Below are 25483 nucleotides of genomic sequence, written 5' to 3' on the forward strand. Positions count from 1 at the left end.
TTATTATTGCCCTCTCATCTTGACCTCCCTTGAAGTGTTTTATAAACAATTTAAAGAATAAATGAAGTATTAGAAACAGTTATTATAGAGCAGGCAAAGTTATTTGCTTTCCTTGAGTGAAGGGATATAATTTATAAAGGACTGATTACACTCATCTGTTTTCTGGGTAGCCTGTAAGTTTACTTTACCATGGCAAGGCAGAATAACAGAGAAATTGTGTCATGGGAGCCAAGTAAGGTATTGTAGCAGTAGGAAATCCAATTGCCTTGTTTTACAGCCATTTATCTTGTCCCTTGTTTCTGTCAAATGATCATTTGAATCAAAAGCATTTAAAAGAGATTTTCTTCCTTTGCAGTAATGAGAACAGAGACTTTTATGCTGCAGGACATTCCTACTAGGTCTTTCCTCCTCTAACATGGCTACCTGCCAGTCCTTGTTATTACTGAAAGTTGCTTCATTTAGTACATTTTATAAAGTGGCTCTGCCCGTTTTCGTGGCTGTCAAGAAGGTTATGAGTCAAGAAGGAGAGCGGGAGTGGGGAGCTCTGATTCACCGGATCTTAGCAGCAGAAAAACAGTTTAAACAGAGAATATTAGTGGGCAGCTTGTTACTTCAAACTTACTTTTTTTCAAGCTATGTGTTTGTATCAAAAAAAAAATACCTTGGAAAGCATGTTTGATCTCTTTGCCTTACTCATTTTAACACATTGCTCCTGTCTTGCTTACTAACCAGAGGTTGGTGCCAAGGTTATTTGACGCCAGCTCTCAGACAGAATAGCTCTTTCTAGGAGGAAACAGCTTAAGGATTTCAGAAGCTCTCTCTGTAGGTCTGTGAGCCATTCCCACCTCTGCTATGCACTTCTGTCAAGCAGGGATCAAATGAGATGTGAGGGTCCTGGAATCATCAAAACAACAGAGCCTGTTGGCTCCAACACAGCTGGAGCTGGGGAAAAGGTGCCTGTTCCTCCTCTCTTACATGGCTTTTCTCTGCCTCTTTCCTGACCTCCCTGTGAGGCAGACAGAGTGGAGGCAGCAGAGCAGCAGGGAAGAAGAAAGGGTGACAGTGACTGTCTATTCCACATCAGAGGACAATTTTGTAGTGTCCCTTTGCAATTAGAAGAACATTTGTCAACTCTGATGTCTGCCAACCACAGCTCTGCAGCCCCTGGAGAAGCTTTTCTCAGTGAATTGCCTTTGTTTTCCCAAACAGATTTGAGAGAAAACACTGTCATTTCCAAGATCAGTATTTGAGTGAGGAAATAGGGCAGAATGTTGTCGTAAACACATATGGAATTGTATCTTCATTTCTAGTACTTCTGGCAGAAGCAGGGAGGATGAGGGAGAGAGAAATGTTAAAAACAGGTGGTTGTTGTCAGCAGGATATGATTCAAAAATCCTACAGTAACTCTAAATCCTACAGTAGTGTTCTTGCAGGTCTAACACCATTAGAAAATATACCTTAGCAGCTCTAAGACACTTCTGAAATATTCCTTAGCTTTTATAGTCATCATTTTGAAAGTCAGTACATCTGTGGGTAAACGTTTGATACTTCATCACTGAAAGAGTTGGGGACCCTTGTTCAGAAGAGTGTGGTCAGTGGAAATCAGAGTTTGAGAGCTGATTCTTTGCCTGCTGCATCTGGAGCCTAGCAGGGGTGCTCTGGGGAACAAATGTAGATTTGGCTTTGGCTCAAGGGAGGTCCCTTGTCATGAGATGACATATGAAGGTTAGGCATATAAGTACCAAACCCGCACACTCCCATACTGTGCAGCATTTCACAGCCAGGAGATAAACAGACTGTAGCTGTTTTAAAATAACAGCTATGTTTTTTTCTCTGTTAGTCTCTGTTTGCTGGTCTATTTGGTCCCTTTTGTTTATTCCTACTTTGAGTCATCTCCCAGGTCTATGTGTCCTATAAATGGGGTATGATACTTTCTGCCAGATATCACTTGTACCTGAAATGTGGGCACTGTAAACTTTCTTTTAAAACTGTCATGAATAATTGCCAGAAGGTGGTAGCTACAGTATCCCAAACAAATGCATGTTATGAATGGTCCTCTTTTTTAGCCTAGTTTTCCTTTAAACATGCCTGTTGGGCTTTGAGTACCTGCAGTTAAATGGTGTTGCTTTTGGCAGGGCTTGGTGAGCAAATGAGGCATAATCTCTCTGATCTCAGTAGTCTGGTCAGTCAGCCATGACATTCTCAGTGTCTTTTCTTTCTACACCCTGTCTGAACAGAGCCATAGCCCAGGCAGCTCTCAGTGGGGTTGCCAAAGATTACCATGTGCAGTGAAGCAGCAGATGGCAGGACAGTGGAAAATATGCATTCCCAATCCCTGGGTTCATGTGGGGTTCAGGGTAAAATTTCAGTGATTTTCCCTCCCTGCTCCTCAAGCCTGTCAATAAACTGCCCTTTAAGAGACAAACTCTTCAGTGTGCAATGGGAAACTATTTAAAGTTCAGTTTTGTCCAGTTTTGGAAGAGTATTATAGACTGAAGCAGAAAATTTAAGAATTCTGTGGCCACAGCAGTTACAGTCTTCTCTGTGTTAGTGGGGGCATAAAAAATGAGATACATATGAATACATCCTGAAAACTATGAAAGGAGAGTAAAAGAAACTTTGCAAATTTGATTAGATCAAAAATTTTGTAATGACTGAATGAAGGGTGCCTCCACAAACTTAAACTTGTGCCTATGTGTTCTGGTAAAGCCCTTGTTTGCACTTTTGTTTTTTTCTTCCCACAGACTCCCTCTTCCTTACTCCTTGCACGGGATGAAGTTCTCACTGGAGTGACTACATGTTAAATTTCAGGACAGAAGGGAAAGGGGAAGGTGGAGTGGTGGGCAGAGTGCAAGAAATGCATTCTTTGACAGCAGATTTACTCTTTTGAATAATTTCATCCCTTTTTGACTCTTCCAGGGTACTTCTGTCTCATTGTTTCACAAATACCAAGACAGTCAAATTCTTGTAAAATTTTTACATTTTATTTCCATTTTCGGGGGGAGAAACTAAGGCATGAAAAACCAAAAGAGGTTTACATTGGTTGATTGATTGGTTCATGTTCAGAATAAAACTCTTATGTATTTCCATCTTAGGGCTTGGTGACTAAACATATAGAGGAATATATGTCAGTGACTAAAGGAGAACCTTGATTTAAGTGACTTTCTAAGTACCCTTTTAGAATTTCCACAAGAAACCTGGCTTTTATTCATTTTCCTGTAACAGCATTAATCAGACTGAACTGTGAATCTATAACTTCTTTTTCTGAAGTTCTTTACCTTCAGACTCCATAGGACCCTGCCTACTTCGTTTCTCACAAGACAGCAACTTTTGCTCTCAGAGCAAGTCTGTTCTCTGGATGGGGAGCAACCCTGTTAGGGAAAAAAGTTATAGTATGTAATTAATCTGGAGGTGTTTTGTGAAACTATGTCATTGTGCATTCAAAAACAACATTTGCACACGTAATCCTAACTTTTAGTGCTAGAATTTACATCTTTGTTCCTGAGTATGTACAGAGTGTGTGTATGTGCATGTGTGTTTTTCTGAGAACATGCACAGCTACCTATGGGGATATTAAAATTATGTGAAAGGTCCCACTAAAAATACAAAGCCAGGAAATTCAGAATTGGGCTAACTTTCTGTCCTGATTTCACCCCATTGTGCTCAAGTATTGTAGACATCTCAGAACAGCAGGTGATCTGACTGCCTCTTCTGTTCCTAGAGGAAGTGTAAACTTAAATGGGAAATATCACAAAAACAGGATAACAATGAATTTCAGGACTCCACAAAGGAAGAAGTGTTCTTAAAAATACTGATATTAAAACAGTAGTGAGCATGAGAAACTGAAGGGTGGTAAATAGACATTTTATATAGACACTTTGGTTTTTTGCCATGGAATCACTTCCCAAATGCTTCACATTTTCTTATGTAAAATTTTTGTGGCAATTGGACGTGTTAATGTTGGTATGCATACGTTTGGATTCTTTATAAATTTAAGTTATCTGCCTTCAGTGAAACTGCATCAGTTTATCTTGCCAGAAGGCTGAGTTCTCTGTGTTTATAGTTACATATTTATTTTTATTTAATTTGTTAATTGCACTAGAGAAACTCTATTCCCACACAGAAAGAATGCAGGAGTGGGATTCTATTTCAGTGGTAACATTAGTAACAAGGAATATTCCTTGAAATGTGTGTCCATTTCAAAAAGCTCTTATAATTTTACTTATTGGTTGTGTTCAAATTATTTTCTCATTAAATAAGTGTCCATTTCTTTTTTCGGTGCCTTATTCATTTTGAAGTGAAAATTAGCAACAGGCCCAGGCTTTGTCCCAGAGGGGAATTCTCTCTCAGCAATGGTTTTTATGCAACCTCTTGACATACCGTTTCTGCCTGTGGAGCCTGAGTGTGGAAGGCATAGCACCCTTGCTTAACTTCGGGGTCCTCTGAGAGTGATCACAGCCTGCTCTAAAATGGGGACATAGTTTTTATGGGAAGTTTAAGCAACCAGCAGTAACTACAGCTAGGCAAAATAATGTTTTTATTGGCTTTCTGAATAGAGGGGGTCAACACAGCTAGACCAAACATGACCAAGTCTTTCCGACCAGAAGGGACGTGCTGTCTTTGTTGACTTGCAGTCTTCCTGGTGTACTGTCATCTTCTCTCTGCCTTTTAACCCTTATATCTTAAACTGTTAGGGGCTGGGGGTTTACTTTAGGGTTGGGTTTCCCACACCCGAGCTCCACACAATCACTTTGAAGCTTTTTCTATATGGGTCTGTTGTTAAAATACTACATTTGAGGGTTGTTTGTTTGGTTTTATCTAAAACAATGACTTCCAATGTTGTCCTGTTCTGACCTCAGCAGAACCACTTGTCCCTATGCAGAAGCAGAGCTTGGGAAATGGGTACAGCAGGAGCAGGCAGAGGAGGCTGATAACACTGAGAGCTGATCTCATACCCTAGGTCACACACCAGCTGGACTACATGCCACAGCACACACTATCTAGATTTTTTTTTTTAGCTCTTCTGTCCGAGCCATGTGCTTACTTGATTGGTCTGTTGTAGGTCTGAAAGGGTGTCTCTACCTGGAAGATTTCATCCTTATACTTGTAATTGCAGACCTTCGCAATTGGTGATCTGTACATTGAATTTTTGGGATCATCACTGGTGTTGGAGATATACTTCTCACCACATCCTAACTGAGAATCTAATTATTTGTAACATAGAAAATGGAAGGAAATGTAGCACCTTGCATTTGCGCTTTATGTGCCTTGTTTATATAGTAGAAAAAAAATGTGCCTCCTGTATTTGCAGAAGCTGAGATTTCCTCTTTTCTTTCCCTCCAATTCTCACTGGCCCTTACCTTGTTACCTGATGAGCTCTTTGCCCATGGCTGTTTCCAACTCCCTGGAAAAATGACTCAGCTGTGTTTCAGGACCCTCTCTTTTTTGGTGACTTTGGGACTCCTGTAGCAAAGGGTGATTTAGTAAAATTGAAACACATTTACCAAATGATGTATTGAGGGCCTAAAGGGTGCCTCGAGGCCTACCACTGTTGCAAAGCTAACCAGAAGAAAGTCTTGAGAGAAAAACAGTTGAGCAACAAATCTCCAAAGGGAGGCACATGGATTTAGGAACATCTTGAGTTATACTGTATAAGTGTCAAACCCGTCTAGCAGTGCTTATTAGTTTGTGTGGGAGGTGAAGTTTCAAGTAAGTTATTTGGCTGTAGCTAGACCATCTTTCTCTCTCCAAGAAAATACATCAGCACTGACTCAGCAAATTTGTATGCCACCGTGACTGGTTTTAAGGCTCTCTCTTATTACAGTCTTTTACCTGTAGTAGTAGTAGTAAAGGAAAGTTCTTTTTCTCCCTGACTTGAGGTAAAATAATACATTTTATACTCAGAAATTTGCACATTAAAAGTTAGTACAGTTATGGGTGCACAAAGTCACAGAAGACCTGTGCAAAACTTTGTTTACATCATGACCCACCGCAAACTGATGTCCCAGCCACCTGGAGAGGTTGAGAGACCAACCAGCTTTAGTCCCTCAGAGGTCAGAAGGTCCAAGAAACTGCATTAGTCAGTCATGTGTCACCAGGTAAGATTAAAAGCCTTGCCTGCTTCATCTCAAGGGAGTGCTAGGGTAAAGGCTGAATGTCTCAGCTTGAACCATCAAACAGCAACTTTTTTGATGTGCTACTGGTTACTGAGAGGATGGAGGAGGGGAAAGACTGGGAGAAAAGGAAAGGGGTGTTAAATTTAAGAGCACACATGTCTGAACTTTGATAGCTATTTATCAAAGGAAGTTAAAATCGGGACTTTTTTTTGTGCAAGTTACCTCAGACTGCAGGATAATTCCATTTTGTACAAGTGCTGAATTTTCCTTTTGGTTGCATACTTTTCTAGCAATTGTAGCACCAATTCAGCAAAGCACGTACTTAACTCCAATTGTTTACACAGGCTTTAACAATATAAATAGTCTGTACTGATGGGCAAGCGCACTCACGTTTACCCACAACTCATACATGCAAGGGCTTGCCTGATTCTGTGACAGCCGAAATGAGAGGTTGAATTCAATAGTTAGTGTACAATTCAGAAAACACAGTATAAATGAGTGTTAGCAAATCAGAATGGCATCTACCTTTGTTTTATAATGTAGTGTATATGAACTGCAATTAAAAAATCAAAGTGATTTGCTTTGGAGCAAAAGGTTAAGTTTTCTGTAAGCGAAACATTGCTCTGTTTATGTAAGTACCATTAACAGGAATAACACTTTCACATATTGTTTTCAGTATTAATGTTTGAGTTTTCCTTTATAAGAATCTTTGATGCCTCACCTTTTCCTGTTCAGTGTACAGTTCCTGATAGGAAAATATTTTAATTTAAGAAAAATTATATGGAGGAAACATACTAAAATAGCACCTTTTGCCCAGTACTTATTGCTGGTATATCACCCTGTCCTTTTAACAAGCCCGTATGATAAATCTGACATGTGTAATTAGTCCTAATTAGTAATATTTTTAATGTGAAATCTAATAGCTTTGTGTTACACAGTACACATGCAGATTGTCTGCTAATCAGACATCATTTTTTCACAGTCACTTTAGAGAACTGCTACTGTATAGTCATAGAAATCATCCTGTCATTGTTTTTTGAGAGGTGGAAACCTATATCTGTTTGTATGCAAAACAATCATGAAGAGCCTAAAGCCCTGCTGACAGATGCCCAGTGAAGGGTTAGCGCCACTGAATCACAGGGGAACGTGGCTTGCTGTGCTGTGACAAACATCACCTCTGATTCTCATTCTCTGGTCGTGCTTGGTACATCTCTTGCCCTACTTCTATGCACCTTTTTTGCAGGGAGTACTAGCTGTCCCTCGAGGTAAACTCTATGCTATCTCTCCACCCACTGGGAAAAAGAAAAATTTTCCTACTCTCTGCACTCCCTCTCCATATCTGTACCCTGTTTTTCCTCACAAGATTGTCTCTCACTCTCATTTTCCACTCAGCTTATAAAAATCATTAATTTGTGTTCCTCCCATGCCTAGTTCATATGACCGACCTCCTGTTGCCCTCAGCTGACCAAATGTTGTGTGCAAATGGATAGCAGGGGCGGAGGTGCTCTTGGGTTGAAGAGCATCAGCCCCCTCCAATGTGCTGCCCTCCCCTGCTGATGCTTCTTACCTCTGCATGCCTTTACCTTTCTACCCTAACCTCCTCATTTTTAAAATATAAGTAGTAACGCATTTTCCATTACCCAAGGAATGGAAAATGGGGCCAAGCAGAATTAGTACATGTTAGCATTGGAAAGGTCAAAATATGTATCAATATATTATAAAACAAAAGAATTCAGTTGATTTGCTGATTGGTGTCTTTCTTAGCAACATTTAAAAGAGTTACTACTATATCACTTTATTTAAATCACACATTTCAAAATAGTACCAAATGAGGGTCACTTGATAAGGAGGGGCAATTTTATCCCCATGTTATTGGACTGTTGCTTTCAATCTGGGATTTATGGATTTTATTGTTACATGATTATTTCCCAGGGGGCTGATGAAGAATAACCTTTAAAAAATATTGTCAGTAGTTTTATCTTTCCTATTTAGGGATCTCACATGTTCATTTGAAAATAGTTTGGGGTACATAAACTGAAAGTGTTTGAAAAACATTACAAATATATTAAAGATCTGAGAAAACTACTACCATAAGGTACTATCACAATTTTAAATACCACAGAAGAAGATTCAACATATTAGATGAAGCAAAGTATTTTCAGCTATGCTATATGGGATTAAAAGGTAAGGATTAAAGCACTATATCTTGTGTTTTAGGAAATAAAATGATTTATTGCTTGGTCCGGAAGATGTTTCCCATTCAATGCATAACTTTACAAGGAGGTGCTTATGAATCATATCACCCTTATTTCACAGATATTTCATTTTGCAAAAATCTGATTGTGGACTTTATGAAAAACTCATCCAAAGGCAGTTGTATTGCTGTGTAAAATTTGCAGGATATTATGATGAGCAGAAGGAAAAAAAAATCACTTTTAACAGTGATTTTTCCTCTGTTGCCAAAAACTGATGTTTCTACTTTGTATATTTGTTGTTGTGAGAAGAACAATTTGTTATTTTAAATTTAGAATGGATTCACAATTTAAATGCATGAATGTTTAACATATACTAAGTAGCTGCTCGTCAAGTTTTACAAAAATGCAGTACTGTATCAGTTGTTTTGATCAAGACACAGTTAAAAATTCCATTTAAACCCAAAATATGAAAGGTCAGTTTAAAGATCTTAACTTGATTTTTTTGTCTGGTTTACAGTGACATAAATTCATTGGCTTTGGAATAATTGTTATTGATTTTCATAAGTATAAGTTAAAGGAGACTGGACTTCTTAGAAAATCTAGGTGTTCCTTTGTTTTTTAGCTTCAGCTTGTTACAAAGAAATGGAAAAGGTTCTCATAGAATGGAAATTATGAGCAGTGTGGATTTTCAGGCAATCAAAACATTTTCATGATCTCATTAAATATATCATTTACAAAACATATATATTAAAAGAAATATGTTCCTTCGGGTTAGCAGAAGTGCTGGGTACACAATGTGTTTGAACATGTTAGGCTTCCACTAGAATCTATGCCAGAACCGTAGAAACTTGGAAGGAAAAAAAAACTACAACCTTTTTCCTGTGTCAGCATCTTCAGAGACAGAAACCTTTTTATTGTATTTTATATAAAATGAAGAAAAAAGTGTTATGGCAACTTGATGGACTGTGCTAGGACTGTGTCTCAGTTGATAGATAAGTACTGCTATTAAATTCTCTCAGATTGATTGTAATTCTATTATCATGGCTGGGCTTTGTGAACGAAGATTTGGGGAGGGCTCTACCCACGTTTGTTACAAGTGCTCTGGTGGCTAAAAAGGCCAATATGAGACAGGCACGTCCGGTTGCAAAAGGCACAGCAGAAAGACTCCTTAGGTGGTATATTCTGCAAGACATGATTCTTTTTGCATTGTCTTTTCTCCTCAGGAGTGATCCTGTGTGCTTTGTCAAAGGCATCAGCAGCGATATATATTAGTTCTAATAGCTAATGGTGTGAAACAAGGCTGTGTTCTCGCACCAACCCTATTCACAGTCTTTTTCAGCATGATGCTCCAAAGGGCCATGACAGACCTCGAGGATCAGGACGTTATCTACATTCGATATTGTACTGATGGAAGCCTTTTCAACCTAATTCTATAATATTACTAGGATTAATGATGGGTTTTCTTATGCATGAAACAACTGGTGTTTTACGGTCTTCCTAAGACCACAATTTTGACATTAGTTGGGTTTTGTATGTAGTCTTGAGAGCCTGGAAAATGAGGGTTCTTGAAATCAAACAGACACTACAGTAGTGGCTCTTAAAGCTTCTTCATTCATTTGGCTATCTCTTCTAAACAACAGATTCCAGAGAAAAACATCTACTTCAAACAGCCAGTTTCCTGATGATACACAAAAGGTGAAACCCCAGTGCTGGTAAAAGAAATGGGGTACTGATGCATAGACCAAGATTTTGGTTTTTGGGGCATCCAGCTTTGGAACTGTAGGTGCATTTAGACTGTGCCCCTAAAGCAATAGTTTTAGACAAGAGATGTGTGCAGCTTTCAAAACTACATCTTTACCAGATGTAGGCAGCATCCTTCTCGAAGGGATGAGCTGTTTCCCACCCTGAGCCAGGCAGTGCAACAGGTGACAGGCCTGGGCTGGAGAGCCAAAGCTATTGCATTATACCTCTGCTATTCCTTTTTTATTGTAGTAATGTTCCTGTAGTGGTATGCTGACAACTTATATGTTTTACAGATCAGGTCTGCTTGATGAGGAATCCTTGCTTTAAATCCTGTCTAGGAAAAGTCAGGTTTGTAAATCAGACCTTACAGTTCCTATTGGAATGCTAATGATCTCAAAGGGAGGGCTTGAGTTTTGAAAACAAATCTGAGCTAATGGCCAGGGTTCCTGAAAGAGCTGTTAATATCACGAAAACTCATGTTTAAGGCCTCTTTTAAAATGTAAAAACTTGTCAGACACTGCTCTAGTAGGGCTGTTTGCAATCACTGTAATGTGCTGACACACCAAAGCACCCTTTGCTCCATCTGGCCACTTCACTTCTGCTGCGGTGCAGCAATTCCAGTGCTGCCAATAGCAGTGCAAACCAGAGCATAATGTGGCCCATCATGGTTTGCATGTATTTGCTGCACAGATAGCTATGCAAGGTGGTTAGCCCCTCGTGCTTGGCCCTTGAATGACTCTTCTCTTGATTACTGTGGGATAGTGAGCTCCCAGACCAATGCTGCCCTCACACATTTTGAAAAAGTGTTCAAAAAAGTCAAAATACATCAACCATTTAAGGGTTTTGAACACTCCACGTTCATTCATACTAGGTGTGAGCAATGAGGTGTGTTTTACAAAACCTTTCTGATCTGAGGAAGCAGTGTAGAGCCAGACACAAATGTGGGGACTCTGACATCTCTCTTCCCCACCAATCCAAGTAAGTTTCTGTTGCTACAACCAACTCAATTCCAGGTGAATTAGTAAGGTTAGTATAGTAAATTAGGCCTTATTCAGCTGTGATAACCAGTGGCATTTTAACTGCTGCATCATCTTGATCTGATGAAAATCAATATAAAGGGTGAAGTGGTTAACACATCAGCAACTTTGTTGATACTCTTTCTGGCATTGGCTGGCCTTTTGATGGAGAAAAATGCTCTTATAGGTTCAACATTAGCAAGTCCTCACTATCTCCTGAGGAAGAAGGAAGCTAACCATTTCTGTGCCTCAAAAGGTACTTTGCATTCAGTTATATAAAGATGTCTGTAGCACTCCACCTAGACGTTTTAGATAGAATCAATCCTGAGGAAAGAGACATTACGTCTGCCAAATTTCAGGCCAAAGCAAGATTTTATAGCCCGATTGCAAACCCCTAGGACAGGGCTTTTTAATGGAAATGCTGACATAGCCTTAACTATTTTGTATGACTCCAGCAGGCACCAGCTTAAATTCCAGTTGTGATGTGCATTTAATGGCATGGGATCAAACATAGCGTAATTAGGATATTTTAAGATACTGTGTTTGAAGAAAATCCGTATTTAAGCATTATTTATGAACTATATCATTTAAGTGCTTCTGAAATGTGCCATTCAGTCCTTGGGTGAATGAAAAAAATTCTAATCACATGTCTTAGAACGAACAGTAGCATTCTGTAGTAGTTTTCTTCCACAGCTTTAATGCTAAGGCACTTCCAAGAAGAGAGTTGGTATTATTCTGTGGAACCCTTATGGGAATATTTGTGGAAAATAAAGGTTTTCGTTTTTCATTGTGGTGCTCTCTAGTTCTTCACTTCAGCCTTTTGAGGAATATTATGATTTTGCTTGGAGAATATCTCAAAGATCGTTTCTCTCCAGTTAACAGTGACTCTGCAAGAAGACAGCAGTTATTAGTATTTGCTGTGTTGTGCTAGACAAATCAGCTTTTTCTCATGCGGTATCTTTCATATATTTAAAGTTAAGTTGATAACATAAAAGTTCTCTCTCTCACACAACCTAATATGCTTTTTTTTTTTTCTTTTCATGCTGAGGAAGTGGTTGCTCCAAGATGGAAATTGACATTCGTTAGTCATGTAGGTTGACAGTAAAACTTGCTTTAATGCAGATGGTGACTAGAACTCTCATTGCTTTTGCTGTGAATGGGAATGTAGTGTTGAAAGCATTGCTTATTACTCATTTGCAGTCTGGAACATAAAGCCATATGCTTTATCCTAGAAAAAGAGCTGTTCCTTCAATTGTTATTTGCTGAATAATAATGCTAACTGAAATTATTTCTGTGGAGAAGGTTAGGAAGTTTCAGAGCTAATCCTAATAAGTTTTTGTAATAGTTTGAATCTGTTTTTACTTTATTAGCAGTAATCTGTGTGAAGGTCTCAAATCACTTTGATAAGGTAAAAATTGAAACAATCTTTGGAGAGATGCCAGTCTGACTAAGCCAAAGACACTGTCACTGGTTTCTGTTAAGACAGACCTCCACTCCTGCTGCAAGTCTGTCCAGCCAGGAATAGGAGAACTACAGTACTTTGCTTTCAGAAGTTGCAATAGCAGAGTTGGTTGGTGTTGGTCCTGTCCAATTTTTGAGAAACTTTGCTTTAAAAAAGACTCTGGAGTATATTTTGTTTCTGAAAGTTTGCAAATCATGCTGTTTAGGAAGCTTCCTTTATATATGAACACATTTTCAGGGGATATGGAAATTATATGATTTTCATCCTTTAAAAAACAGGCACAAACTGATGATATGTCCTAAATGGCTAATAACCAGAATTCCAATTAGTTCAGCAGTTGATGTAAAGATTAAAATTCTCTCTTAATTCTGTGGTAAGATCTAAATTATTTAAGTGCTTCATTCCACATGGTTCTTAGAGCTGTGCTCTTTTGTTTTTTTACTTTTGGGAGAGTCAAATGACGCAAAAAAAGTACTGTAGTGCTCCTGACTTTACAGGAAAAATCAGTAGTCTGAAAAAGACACTTCCCATTCTTTAATAATGTTACAGGAGCCTACCGTTTGTTTGACAGGAAACAGAATATATTGAGATGCATATCTCAACAGCAGAGTTCCATAATGAAAAAAAACTATATCTATGCACTACTTAGGACTTCTGAAATTTGCTAAGAGCATTTTACAAGTGCAGTCATTTTCACTACCTTTCCTGTTTTTCATTTGGATTAAGTATCATCTGTCACCACTTTATCATATTTTTTTAGCTATTAAAAAGGCATGTAATTTTAATTTTTGTGGCTTATTAGTGTGCAAATGCCATTGGACTTGTTTAGCCTAAACTCATGGTCTAAATTCAAATCCCTCTGTTTTTGAGGAGACTGTGAGCACCTTTTAAAAACGTAGCCATCATAACCTAAAAATTAAGTAACAAAAGTAAGTAACAACAAATATTATTTAAAGCAACTCTACCTGGAGAAGAAATAGGTACACAAATTTTCTAAAGTAATACTGTGAACCAAATACTGAAATACGATAAAATAACATACAGTCTTCAACTGAGAAAGTTGAAATCACAATTTCATGACCTATCTGAACCTGGTGGACAAAGAATCATAAATAACTAGAAAAGTGGAATGCATTTAACCATTAACCAGTGCTTTGGAGAATACGTAGTATGTGCATAGTCTCCATTTTTTTATTAATAAACAGATTTATTTAGAGATATGCATTCTTTTAAAAAACTTAAAAAGAAAAACAGAAATGGCAACAAAAAACTTGAGGGTGGTCTAAGATGTCTGTCTTCTTTATGTAACCTTTTGCATTTTGTGTTTAAGAACTGACATTCCAAATGGTTTTCTTTGGCTTTATGCCTAGAGTGAATACTGAGGCAGCAAATTAGGAATGCTTAAGAAGTCCCACAAAGGAAGATGTTTGCTGTGAAACTGCGGTTAATGTGACACTTGCACTGGAAGCTTCTTAACCTGCTCAAACGATGAAAGATGGCATGAGTCTAGGTGATGTAAGGAGAGTGAATGAAGACTGAGAGGACCACGTACTGAGTATATGAGGTGTTTGTGGTGGCCAGTTATCTGCCACTGTGACTATGCTTATACTACCTTTTACTTCTATTTCAGGGGCTAACTTTGTCACTCGAAAAATTAGCCGATCGGTAGCAAAGATTCACCTCGGACAGCTGGACTGTTTCAGCCTGGGCAATCTGGATGCTAAGAGAGACTGGGGTCATGCCAGGGACTATGTTGAGGTAAGCTGGGCCTTTTTCTAAGTCATCTTCATGGTGGGGATAATACTTATTGCTGTAACTTCAGGTCATGGTCCATGGAGGGCTATCTTGAGATTTTTTTTGCCTGTTGAGGTCTGTTAACTTTGTCTTGCTCTTGACTTCAGATTAGGGAATTTAGTAACACAGCAGTCTACCCCAGGCATGACCTGAACAGAAAAATAAATCTTTGGGTTAACATTCCTTGCCTGAATTCCTGGGGAAGGGGTCTGACTATAATGTGGATCTGTTTTAGAGTATTTCTTCCATTCTTCTGACAAATTTTATGACCAATATTAAAATTGCAGCAAGATGCAATGTGACCTGAAGTCAAAGATCCTGCTGGAGGTTGGTGACCTTTATTTAATAAGGCAAGAAGGATGTGTATATTAACGATCAAAGGTCTTTCTGCTTATACATTAGAAAGAAGCATCACAACATAGTTGTGATGGCAGGTCTTGGAATGCATGAGCCTGAATTTAGTGTTTGAAATGTTTTTGTAGTCAGGATTTGTTTCTAATTTTATTCTACCCATCTACTTAAGCAGACAAACAAACAATACCCCTGCATTGTATTACAAGAGGACATGAATGAGCATGTAGGAAATATTGTCTTTTCCCCAGGAGATTTTTGTCCCCATTTTGGTGCTTAAAGATTTCCTGTGGTCATTGGACTATTTCTGTCTTTTAATAATTCCTTGCTGGGAAACCGGATTTGACTTCACTATTCATTGATGCAGTTTAAAAAGATGACGACTGTTTGTTTTGTTTTTCTATATTACAAAATAAGTATCACAGTAGGAAAAAGTCTGATTTTTATTGTAAATTGAGATTTTAAAGATAAAGCTGAACTCTCAAATCTTGTTTATGGTCAAAAAGAAACAACAAGAAAACAAAATCATAATACCTCAATGTTTGCTTGTGTTCTGGATGACATTAAAACAAGTAAACAGCCATATCACCTTGGCATCAAAAGGGTTACATTAAAGTAAGAGAAGAAGGTTCCTTTTGGCAGTCAGCTATAACTGAAATTGGCTTTGGTTCTGTGCAGCATTTGTGTGTGAGATGCTAAGGACACCATCAGTGTTATGACTGTGCCTCCATGACTGTTGTTCTATATTTGTGGCTACAACATTAGTTGAAGTAGTATACCAGCCCTATCGTATTATTAACACATAAAACTATAGTCAAGAGTGTTCATAAAATCAGTTACCAAGTCTCAACTGAAAGGAAGTAAAAGATGCCAAATAAAATGATTAGTTGCATGAACATAATGAATATAATTTGCTAACAGGCATTGGATATTTCATAAAGACTCTGGCTGTCTCATTCCAAGACAATTTATACTAAGTCATAAATCATGGGATGAATCCTGATGTCTTCTTCTGTAAGGGAGATGCAGAATAACCCTCTTGTGCCTTCTGTGTCAGACCCTTGTCCTGTGTTCAGAGTAACACAGAGTGGGTAAGGTTGGAAGTGGATTATCTGGTCCAACCTTATTGCCCAGGCAGGATTATCCTAGAGCATATTGACTAGAATTGTGTCTAGAGAGTTCTTGAATATCTCCAGAGAGGAAGACTCCACAACCTCTCTGGGCAATCTGTTGCAGTGTACGGTCACCCACACAGTGAAGAAGTTATTCCTTATATTCAGGTGGAACTTCCTGTGCATCAGTTTCTGCTCTTTGCATCTTGTTTTATTGCTTGGCACCACAGAGAAGAGCCTGGGCCCAACCTCTTGACACCCTCCCATCAGATACTTATACACAGCGATGACATACATCCCCTGTCAGCTGTCTCTTCTTGAGGCTGAACAGGCCCAGCTCCCTCAGCCTATCGGGTCTATCATTCAAAACTTTAAAATCAAAAAGGAAATGAGAACAAGTCTATTCAGAAGAATGACTAGCTTTCAAGGCCTTGGGCCTCCAGAAGGAATGTAGTTGTCTGAGGTCTATGGCACAAACACATGTTTTTTGTGCAAGTAGCATTCCAGGTCTTTCAGCTACACATTCTGGGCCTGTCCCAAAATCTTCTGGAAAGAATTCCTCTCTAAAATATAGTTCATCTTGAGTATTTCTCATCCCGGAGAGGTATCCGTTCGGATAATGGGAGAATTATTATCAATTCTCTAATTCCCTGAGTATTCTGAAAATGTGGTTACAGGCAGCCTTCTAATGGCTAAAAAATAGAGTAACTTTAAACTGGAAATAAACAATTATTTGAGGCTTTAATGGGCTGGAAAGTAGGGCTTAGAGATTTAACGTTGTTCAAATAAATACATAGTATGTTAGAAAGCATGATCATATTTACAAGCATTTGGGGAGCTTCCTTAAGCATATGGCTGAACACGTAGGGATATATCTTATCCTCTCCATATGTAGTTTTAAATCCCATCAATATTAATATAAGTAACACATGTGCATATAGACAGACCATGTACTGTGTTTTCTTTCTTCTTATTTCCTTATTAGGGATAATAATAAAACCATAAATGCATTCCTTTTTGTTGTTTTATAAAATATTATGGGTCAATTCCTGATCTCATGAAGGTTGATGAGCAAATTCCCATTGACTTTGTGGAGAGACCGTATCCTGTATGTGTTCAACTTGAGAATGTCTGGTGGTTACAAAGGCCAGTATGATTTTGGGCAAAATCCTTTGCATACAGTAAAGTAGGGAAGAGTGTTCCTGCACTGAAGCATGTATGTGCCCGCCAAGGGATGGCTTGGGGTTAGCTTTAATAACAGGCGGTTCAGAAGTCTGAGGTTCAAACATAGGTTCATATCAGTGGAGAACAGTTGGAATATGTGTGATTAGGCTTTTGTTCTGGAACTTGAACTGCCACCTGCATGCACAGGGTACAGCAGCATTGTGCTGGTGAATGAAAACTGGGAAGTCCAACTCATTAGAAAGAAAGGGTTCCATTCAGTGTTTGAAGAGAATAGAATAGAAATAAGTAGACATTAAAATTAATAATCCCACACCAAAAATTTTCAATCTAAAATTACAGTGGTAACTCTTAACATATTGGCAGAAATTGCTGCTGCCTCTTGCTACCTCTTTCTTAATTTTTACTCTGCTGTGATCCAGCACAAGTCTCATAGGATGATATTTGAGATAAGGATCAATGCCACTGAGTTGGAAGAGGAAAAACAATATATCAGTGCTGTTGACATATGAATTTTCTGTGTACAATTTTGCTTTGTGATGGTAACGTACCTTTTATTTGTTATATACCATCTGCCAGGTATTTTCAATTATTAGTTCAATAACAAGCCTTAGGAGTCTGTGTCATTTCTATGTCATTTATAAAACAGAAGGAATCATACACATTTTCTCAGAAATCATACAGATTTTCGTCACCCAAGAGTGTTATTTCAAATAAATATAGATCTTAAAAACATTGAACTTGGACCATTAAAAAATGCCCATCAGTCACACAATCACAGAATCAATTAGGTTGGAAAAGACCTCTGAGATCATCAAGTCCAACCTATGACCTAACACCACCATGTCAACTAGACCATGGCAGTGAAGTGTCATGTCCAGTCTTCCCTTAAATACCTTCAGGAATGATACACCACCTCCCTGGGTGTCTCATTCCAGTATCTAATCACCCTTTCTTGAGAAGAAATTCTTCCTAATGTCCAACCTAAACCTTCCCTGGTACATAAGACTATGCTGGAAGAAGAGACCAACCCCCACCTGGCTACAACCTCCTTTCAGGTAGCTGTAGAGAGTGATGAGGTCTCCCCTGAGCCTCCTCTTCTCCAGGCTAAACAACGCCAGCTCCCTCAGCCTCTCCTCACAGGACTTGTGCTGCAGACCCTTCACTGGCTTTGTTGCCCTTCTCTGGAACCTTCTCTCAGCACCTCAATGTCCTTCCTAAATTGAGGTCCCAGAACTGAACACAGTACTCGATGTGCAGCCTCACCATTGTGAAGTACAGGGGAAGAATCACTTCCCTAGTCCTGCTGGACACAATATTGCTATTCTTGGCCACTTGGGCACACTGCTGGCTCCTGTTCAGATGACTTTCAACCAGCATCCCCAGGTCCTTTTCCTCTGGACCAGTTTCCAGCCACTCTAACCCCAGCCTGTAGAACTGCATGGGGTTACTTTGGTCAAAGTGTAGGAGCCATCACTTGGGTTTGTTGAACCTCATACTGTTGATCTCAGCCCATTGATCCAGCCTGTTCAGGTACCTCTGTAGGGCCCTCCTACCCTGTGGAAAAAGAGCAAGTTCATATTACAGTTCAACAGCTGAGACTTTTTCTTTCTTTCCTTCGGTTTCCTCTTTATCACTCGCTGATGATCAGGCTGCCTTCTGCAGTTGTGCTGCCTACACCTCAGTGTTGTTCAGACAGCGGAAATACTGCACTGATAAATGCAGGAAAAGCCCACCAATATATGTCTTATAAAACTAACAGAACAAATCAAAGATAACAGTTTTAATAATCTTTAGGTATTTGCACAGATCAGAAATATTCTCTCTTGCCTTCAATAGAAATCCAGCAGTATTTCAAGCAATAATTACAGAGGACTCATAATTTGGTCATAATTGGCTCCAATTCAATTAATTACATGTCTAGTCAAATGTTTAGAATTAAGTATGGGCCTACATTAGTGGTGAAATCAGGGTGCATTTGGTATTCTGAATGTATGGGAATCAGCTTCCATTAATTTATATTTAAATAATGTAAAAGAAAACAATCAAAGCAAAAGAGAATAGTTTATAAATAAGTAATATAGTAAGTTATTGTACAAGCCAACCAAGCATATTAAGAAACTGCCTGAAGAGAGACTTTCCATCTTACTCTTTTTTTTGCTTTTTTTTTAAATAGGTACTGGTGCTGATTCATATCTTACTCTGCAATTAAAATGCATAAGAAAATGCAGTCATTTTTATTGTCTTAAACAATTTTGTGCCCATTGAAGTTGATACAGTAAAATCTAGTCTTTGTTTTAATCTCTAGTCAGCATCACCTGGTCTTTTATTCATGATTTTTCTATTCACCACTCTAATAGGCAGAAACTGACCCTTGGAAACAACTGCTACCATTTCTGTTATGGGAAATCCCTTCTTGTATGTTCGTGTGTATGTTTAAGTATAAAAACTCGTCAGACAGAATTATTTAAAATTTTACTCTACTCTTGCGCATAAGAAAAGGAGTCAGCCAGCAAGACTGTTGACCAAGGCATATCTAGTTCTGTTTTGTTGTTTTCTTATAGTGTTAAGAATATGTTGTCTTTTGAGATACATTATGCCTTTGTCTGCTAAGACTTGAAGTTTTTTCTAATTAATCCTTTCATCAGCCCAGCTGAATTCTTGCTTGTGAGAGTCTGGCTTTGTTAAGGACTGTTGGTTGTAAAAAGAAAGTCAGTTGTATCTGTCCATGTAACTATCAATACCTCCTATAGTTATGAGATTGCCTCATTAACTCAAGACATGTTTCTAAATGGGGTTACCTTTTTGTTATGGACTGAAGTGAAAAAGTTTTTCCTTTCTTACTGCTTCATTTTTATGTTTAAAGTCTTCTTTAGTTCCCAAATCTTCATTCATGAGGCCTAGCCATGATGATGAGTAATAAAGAAGAATCTTCTAATAAAAGTTAAGAAATAATTTCAAACTCTCAGTGCTGGACTTGTTTTAGTATTTTGTGTATTTCCAAATGAGAACATTTTCTTTCCACCAGCTTGCCTGAGCTGGGATAACTGACGGCTCTGTTAAGCCAAACTTATCTTCAAATAAAATCAAATCTGCTCCAATGGATGTGATTACCCACTGAACTGGTTATTGCTTCCATCTAAGTGAAGTAATTGTGAGAGCAGAAAGGCCTGTATGAACCTTTAGGAGAAAAATGTGACAGACTTTGGAACCACTACTGACTGTTCATTAAACTCTTGACAGGTGGTACTAGCTGAAGCATTATCTTTTCTGGAAGCATGTATATTAAAGATAATGAGACAATTACTATTCCACCTTAGATTCTTTCTAATAGTTCATAAATCTTTAATGTAGAACTAAGTCTCATGCTGAAAGAATGAGACTGTTGAGAAAGCAATATCTTCCTGAAGTAAGTGTGCATTTGCCAAGGACAGAATATTCTTTGATTTCCTCATGTAAATACTTTGGTCATGTGGAGATATGATGTGTCCAGGATAAAGGAAGGGGCATTTGACCATGGTAATATGTTCAATCAATCATCCACACAAATAATGATCCAGTTCTCAGGATACAACACAGGCAGCCTAAGTGGCCACAGCACAGTTTCAACTGGTCTCAGTAAAGTTCACCCAGTGCTGACCAACAGGCACTGGCATTGCAATGCAGCCACTTTCTCATGACACAACAAGAGAGCTGGAAGAGCAGGTCCAAGAAGAAAAGATTGTCTTATCTCTGGTTTAGTCTATAGGGAAAAGACATAGATAAGTGGATTTCCAAGGGCAATTCATGCACCATTGTTTCAGTAAATTATTTGTACATATTGCACCTCAACAATATTCCAACACTACAAAAGAGCTCAAGTCTTGATTTGAAGTGGTAGTTGGCATCACTGGCCACAAAACTGGTGTCTCCCCAGTATGTCTCATGCAAAATCAAGATCAGATCCTGTGAGACACTGATGTAATTTCTCTCTCTTTGTTGTTGTCCAGGTAGGCTCCATCATGCTCCCTAGGCTCGGTAGGGCATCTGTGGCCCCCTTTGACCTCTGGCTTCAGAAACCACTCTTTTAACTCTCTGATTTTAGTGAAAAACTTCAAAGTGGAACTGAAGACCAAACATTTTTTTCCAAAGCTATTTCTGAGAGGTATTAAAATGAACTGTCACAAATTATAAGCATATAGTGAAGCTCAGTGTACATTTCTTCTCCATTCTCCCATACAAGCAGAGAAAAAATTGAAGTTTAAATAATTATGTTTTCTTTCTGTTAGAACATGATTTGGTGCCAGCAAAGTGGAGGTATAAATCTCAAGCATCTTCTTTCAGATTTTGAAAATATGGGCAAACTTTCCTTTACAAAGAGAGAACATGTTTTAGAACAACTGTGATAGTAAAAGTTTCCTTTTAATGCTAAATAAAGGCTTACATTTTTGTAAATAAGACTGCACAATAAAAGACCTTATAATGCATTTCTTTCAGTGTGTGTAATTTAGATTAGAATTCTTGACTATTAGGAATAGTTGAATTCCCAACAGAGTAACACACTCCGACTATCATCTTAATTTTACTCATGTGGATGCTGTCTACATTAAAGAAAAAGAAACCTAAACCAAGTCCCTCATGGTTTTTGAAATGCTGAAGTCTGTAAATAATATGATTCTAAATAATTACAGCATAAATGAGAAAATTTGAACACACTTTATTCATGTGCTCATGCACACACAAACACAACCTGAATATCACAGAACCACAGAATCAATGAAGTTGGAAAAGACCTCAGAGATCATCACGTCCAACCTGTGACTGATCAGCACCTTGTCAACTAGATCAGAGAACTGAGTGCCACATCCAGTTGTTCCTTGAACACCTCTAAGGGACAGTATGTTTCTGTGCCTGGATGATTTTTGTGAAAATTATTTTCAATTTCATGTATGTGCTATTTTCTCGTTAAATTTTATATGATTGATAATAAGAGATTATGCATGAAAGTAAGTAGTTTATTACAATAGACAGGAATGATATCCATAATTAAAACATAAAAATGAAGAAAAAAAAGGGTATTAATTACAATATATAGGTGTTCTGTCTAATACACATCATATGGTATTGATTTCCAGCAGCAGTGGTAGACTGTAAGTCCAACTGTAAGTGTTGTTGTTAGACTTCTTGTCCTTTCAGAAAACTATCTTGATCTATTTCAGAACTATAGCACATTTTTCCCTTTTTATTTTCTGTCAGATGTATTTTCTGTGAGGGAAACATATGTAAATAGATTTTCTTTTTTATTATTTGCATAGATTTTCCTTTAACTTTCTTTTTCATCACTTTCATGTTTGACCTATTAGTGTTTTTAGGATTTACAAAGCCAAAAAAAAAATGCTTTCCTCAGCAAAACCATCTGGTTTAGTTTCCTGTGTCTCAACAATGATATGTGTATTATTATCGAGGCCACCCTGGTGGTTTTCTAAGTGGTCTTGTTACAGTGGTGGTCTTACAATTCAACTGGAGTGATGGAAAGGTTAGACTAAGGCTTCTTTCAAGTATAAGGTTTCCAGATTGATAAATTATGTATTGTTGTCATATTTCTGAGACTGACCTATTTTGCCATTGTAACTTGAATGCAGTATCTCTTCCATCAAATAATACAACTACAAGAGTTCTCCTGACAAATTCTGCTTTCGTAGTGTGTTCTTCTTGAAAATACCAAATTAAGGCACTTTACATAAGTATTTGTAAATGCACACTGTGTTCCTGTAGTTTTAGTTTTCTGCTCTGTCTGACAATGCGTGAAAACCCAAGTAAAATTATTACAGGGTCCACATTTAGGAGCTGTACTTTTACTTGTTATAAGGTCAGTAGAAAACATATGAATGTCAGCAGAGAGACTACATAATGCAGTATATATACACCATCCTTACAGTCTGCGTCAGTGCATGCTGCAGGGCAATGTTTACTCATTAGCAGGTGGCAATATAACGCCGGGGTGAAAACAAGCCAGGCTTTTTAAAAATGGGTCTGTTGCATCTTCCAGTCAGTCTCGTGGTAATTTTAACTTGGGGCAACTGCAGATGAGACTGTGGGAAAGAGATGAATCTCACGAGGGAGATGAGGTGGCCTGGACCCAGGGAGTGAACACACCAGAGAGCCTGCTCAAGGCTGCAGCTCCGCCTGGAGTGAAACCACTGCCCCATCATGGAATGGAGTGTGTTTGCCATAAGGTGAATCTTCACAAAATTTAACAGCAAAGGTCTCAAAAGTCTCTCTTAAGTGTGTGTAAATCATGATTTCAACATTTTTTCCCCATTGTAGTCCACATAAATGTTATGAATTGGGCACGTTCAAGGCAAATTTGAAGGAAATGTTCTCATAAAAATTCCCTAGCCCTCTGCATGCAAAATTTCAAATACTTACTGTACAATAAGGAAACCCCTAGTTCAGGGAAAAAAAATATTGAAGTTTATGAGAGAACTAATACAAATGAAATGTATTCTTTAATGATCTGAATCACTTCAATTGACGTTTTTCCTTTCTTTTTCTTTGCTCTTTTTCCTGTCATGAGGGGAAAAAAAGAAAGAAAGAAAATAAAACCAACCAAGTATGTCTACCTTTGAACTCAGAAATTTTTTTATTCAATCAGTTGGTATTTGGCAACATTTTAAAGAATGGGAAGCAACATCTTTTATTGGTAAATGTTAGGTAATATTAATAACAGATACTGCTACCAGCCTCACCTGTAATAATCCGTATAGTTTCTCTTTATTAACTAATCTATGATTTACAGGTTTATTTGAATCTTAGAGTATCATACCACATTCTGAGAAAGCTCTATAGCATAGTTGGTTTGAATTTTAATAAGGGGAAAAACTCCCTTAAAACAGATCATTAAAATTTAATGAGGACATTTTTAAAACCCCATAATGGTTCAATTTACACTGGAAGTCAAAAATAGTTAATGGTGTTGTTATGTCTGTGTGGCAGCATCCTCACTATACAGTAATTGTTTTCATTTGAAATTAAGCCAGTAAAACAGCATGGGCAGTGCATTCCCAAAACCAAAGTTTTTAGCCCTCCAACAATTTCAGGTCATTCCACTGAAAGAAGAAATGTTTTAGAGGATAAATTAAAATGTCAGGGCTCACTTTTATTGTACTCTAGCTGTTAATATTCTGTGCATTATTAAGAAGATTGGTTATCAGCAGAGTGACTGTTCTTTCCTGATCTGGGTACAGAAAAGAAATACCATTTTTTTGTTTGTTTGAGTGGGAAACATTCCCCAAACCCACAGGGTGCACTTAATATGCCACTTTTAGTTGTAGCAGAAATACTTGAATTTTAGCTGTAGGTGTTTTTGGATGAAGCCTTGACCTAACAACCAACATTAATGATCCAAAGATAGAGCAGCTGAACTTTCCAGTTGGCCTTCTTTGGCCAGTTTTAAGCTTTCCCTAGGGGTGGTTCACTTGGTTACCAGGTTAAGTATGTGAAGAAAGCTTATTGCTGTCTTGTGCTTGACTCCTTTCTCTCTTCATTTCAAAATCCACGTGATTTCTGCACTAAAAGCAATTGTGTCTTTCCTCAGGAGTATGAGGTGCACTACGTTTGCAAGGTAGGTGAGTGACATTAGTGTTTTCTTAGCCCCCGCCCCAAGTCAGCTTGGCAGTTTGGCTGGGGTGGATTTTCCTGCAGCCATCGAAGAGGAGCGTGAAGTGAACAGTGGGGCCCTGACATCATCCAGTGCCTGCAGCTTAGGAGAGGGCTGTGCAAAACAGCTGGTTGTTCCTTCAAGCCATCCCAGCACTTCCTCCTGTGAAGGAGGGTCGAGGCTGACTGGTGCAAGGGAGCTGAGCAGCTGTCCTTCCTCACACACCCTGCAGATGCACTGGTCAACTCCTGCTGCTAGCAACCTTGGTGGCCATTTCACTGCTTCTAGCGAAGTAAGGGGTTTAATGATGCTTCTTAAGCGAGTAGGCCCATATATCTGCTTCCAAATTTTCTGTTGCGCAGTGGGATTAAAAGGGTCTCTGCTATTGGATTTTAGGAAGAAAGTTAGGGGGTCCCTATCTATTCATGTGAAATGTTGCCTCTCTGTAAGGACAAATTATTGGGATTTTTTTTTTATAATTGAATGCAGTCCAAGCACATTTGCTTACTCTTTAACTATGCTCTTAATAATGAGCTTTGTACTTTTTAGAAGCTGATATTTTTTAGTGCAAGTTGTGCATTATTATTTCTTGATCTGCAAATGGATTTTATTTTTTTTTTTTTAATATCGGAAGAGGTTTCTCTTCTTCCACACGCACTTTACAGGTTTCTTTAAGGAGCAGTAAATTGCATTAGTAGAGCGTTAACTCCTGCTTCTGCCTTAACCTTTAGCAGGTGAGATGTTACTCTACAACCGTAACAGTTTCTCAAGGCAGCCCTAATGCACACATGTTGCTTTAGACATAATGAAAAGTTGGTACAAATCATCTGATCTTGCTGCACAGTGCTTTATTTTACAAGAAAAAGTAATGCT

At 38.3% G+C, this 25483-nt stretch overlaps 1 protein-coding gene across 2 annotated transcripts in view; it reads left to right on the forward strand.

The window, feature by feature from the left end:
* Positions 1 to 25483, forward strand: part of GMDS (GDP-mannose 4,6-dehydratase) — a 417587-nt gene that overhangs the window by 173425 nt on the left and 218679 nt on the right. For both annotated transcript variants that reach the window (XR_003531447.1, XM_027666309.1), the window contains exon 7: positions 14163 to 14290. Coding sequence is in view for 1 of the 2 variants with exons in the window: in XM_027666309.1 (XP_027522110.1) it covers positions 14163 to 14290 (128 nt within the window). In the remaining variant the exon portion in view is untranslated. The remainder of the gene's footprint in view (positions 1 to 14162; positions 14291 to 25483) is intronic.

Source organism: Corapipo altera, unplaced genomic scaffold, assembly GCF_003945725.1.
Source record: "Corapipo altera isolate COAL_440 unplaced genomic scaffold, ASM394572v1 118, whole genome shotgun sequence".
Classification (NCBI taxonomy): domain Eukaryota; kingdom Metazoa; phylum Chordata; class Aves; order Passeriformes; family Pipridae; genus Corapipo; species Corapipo altera.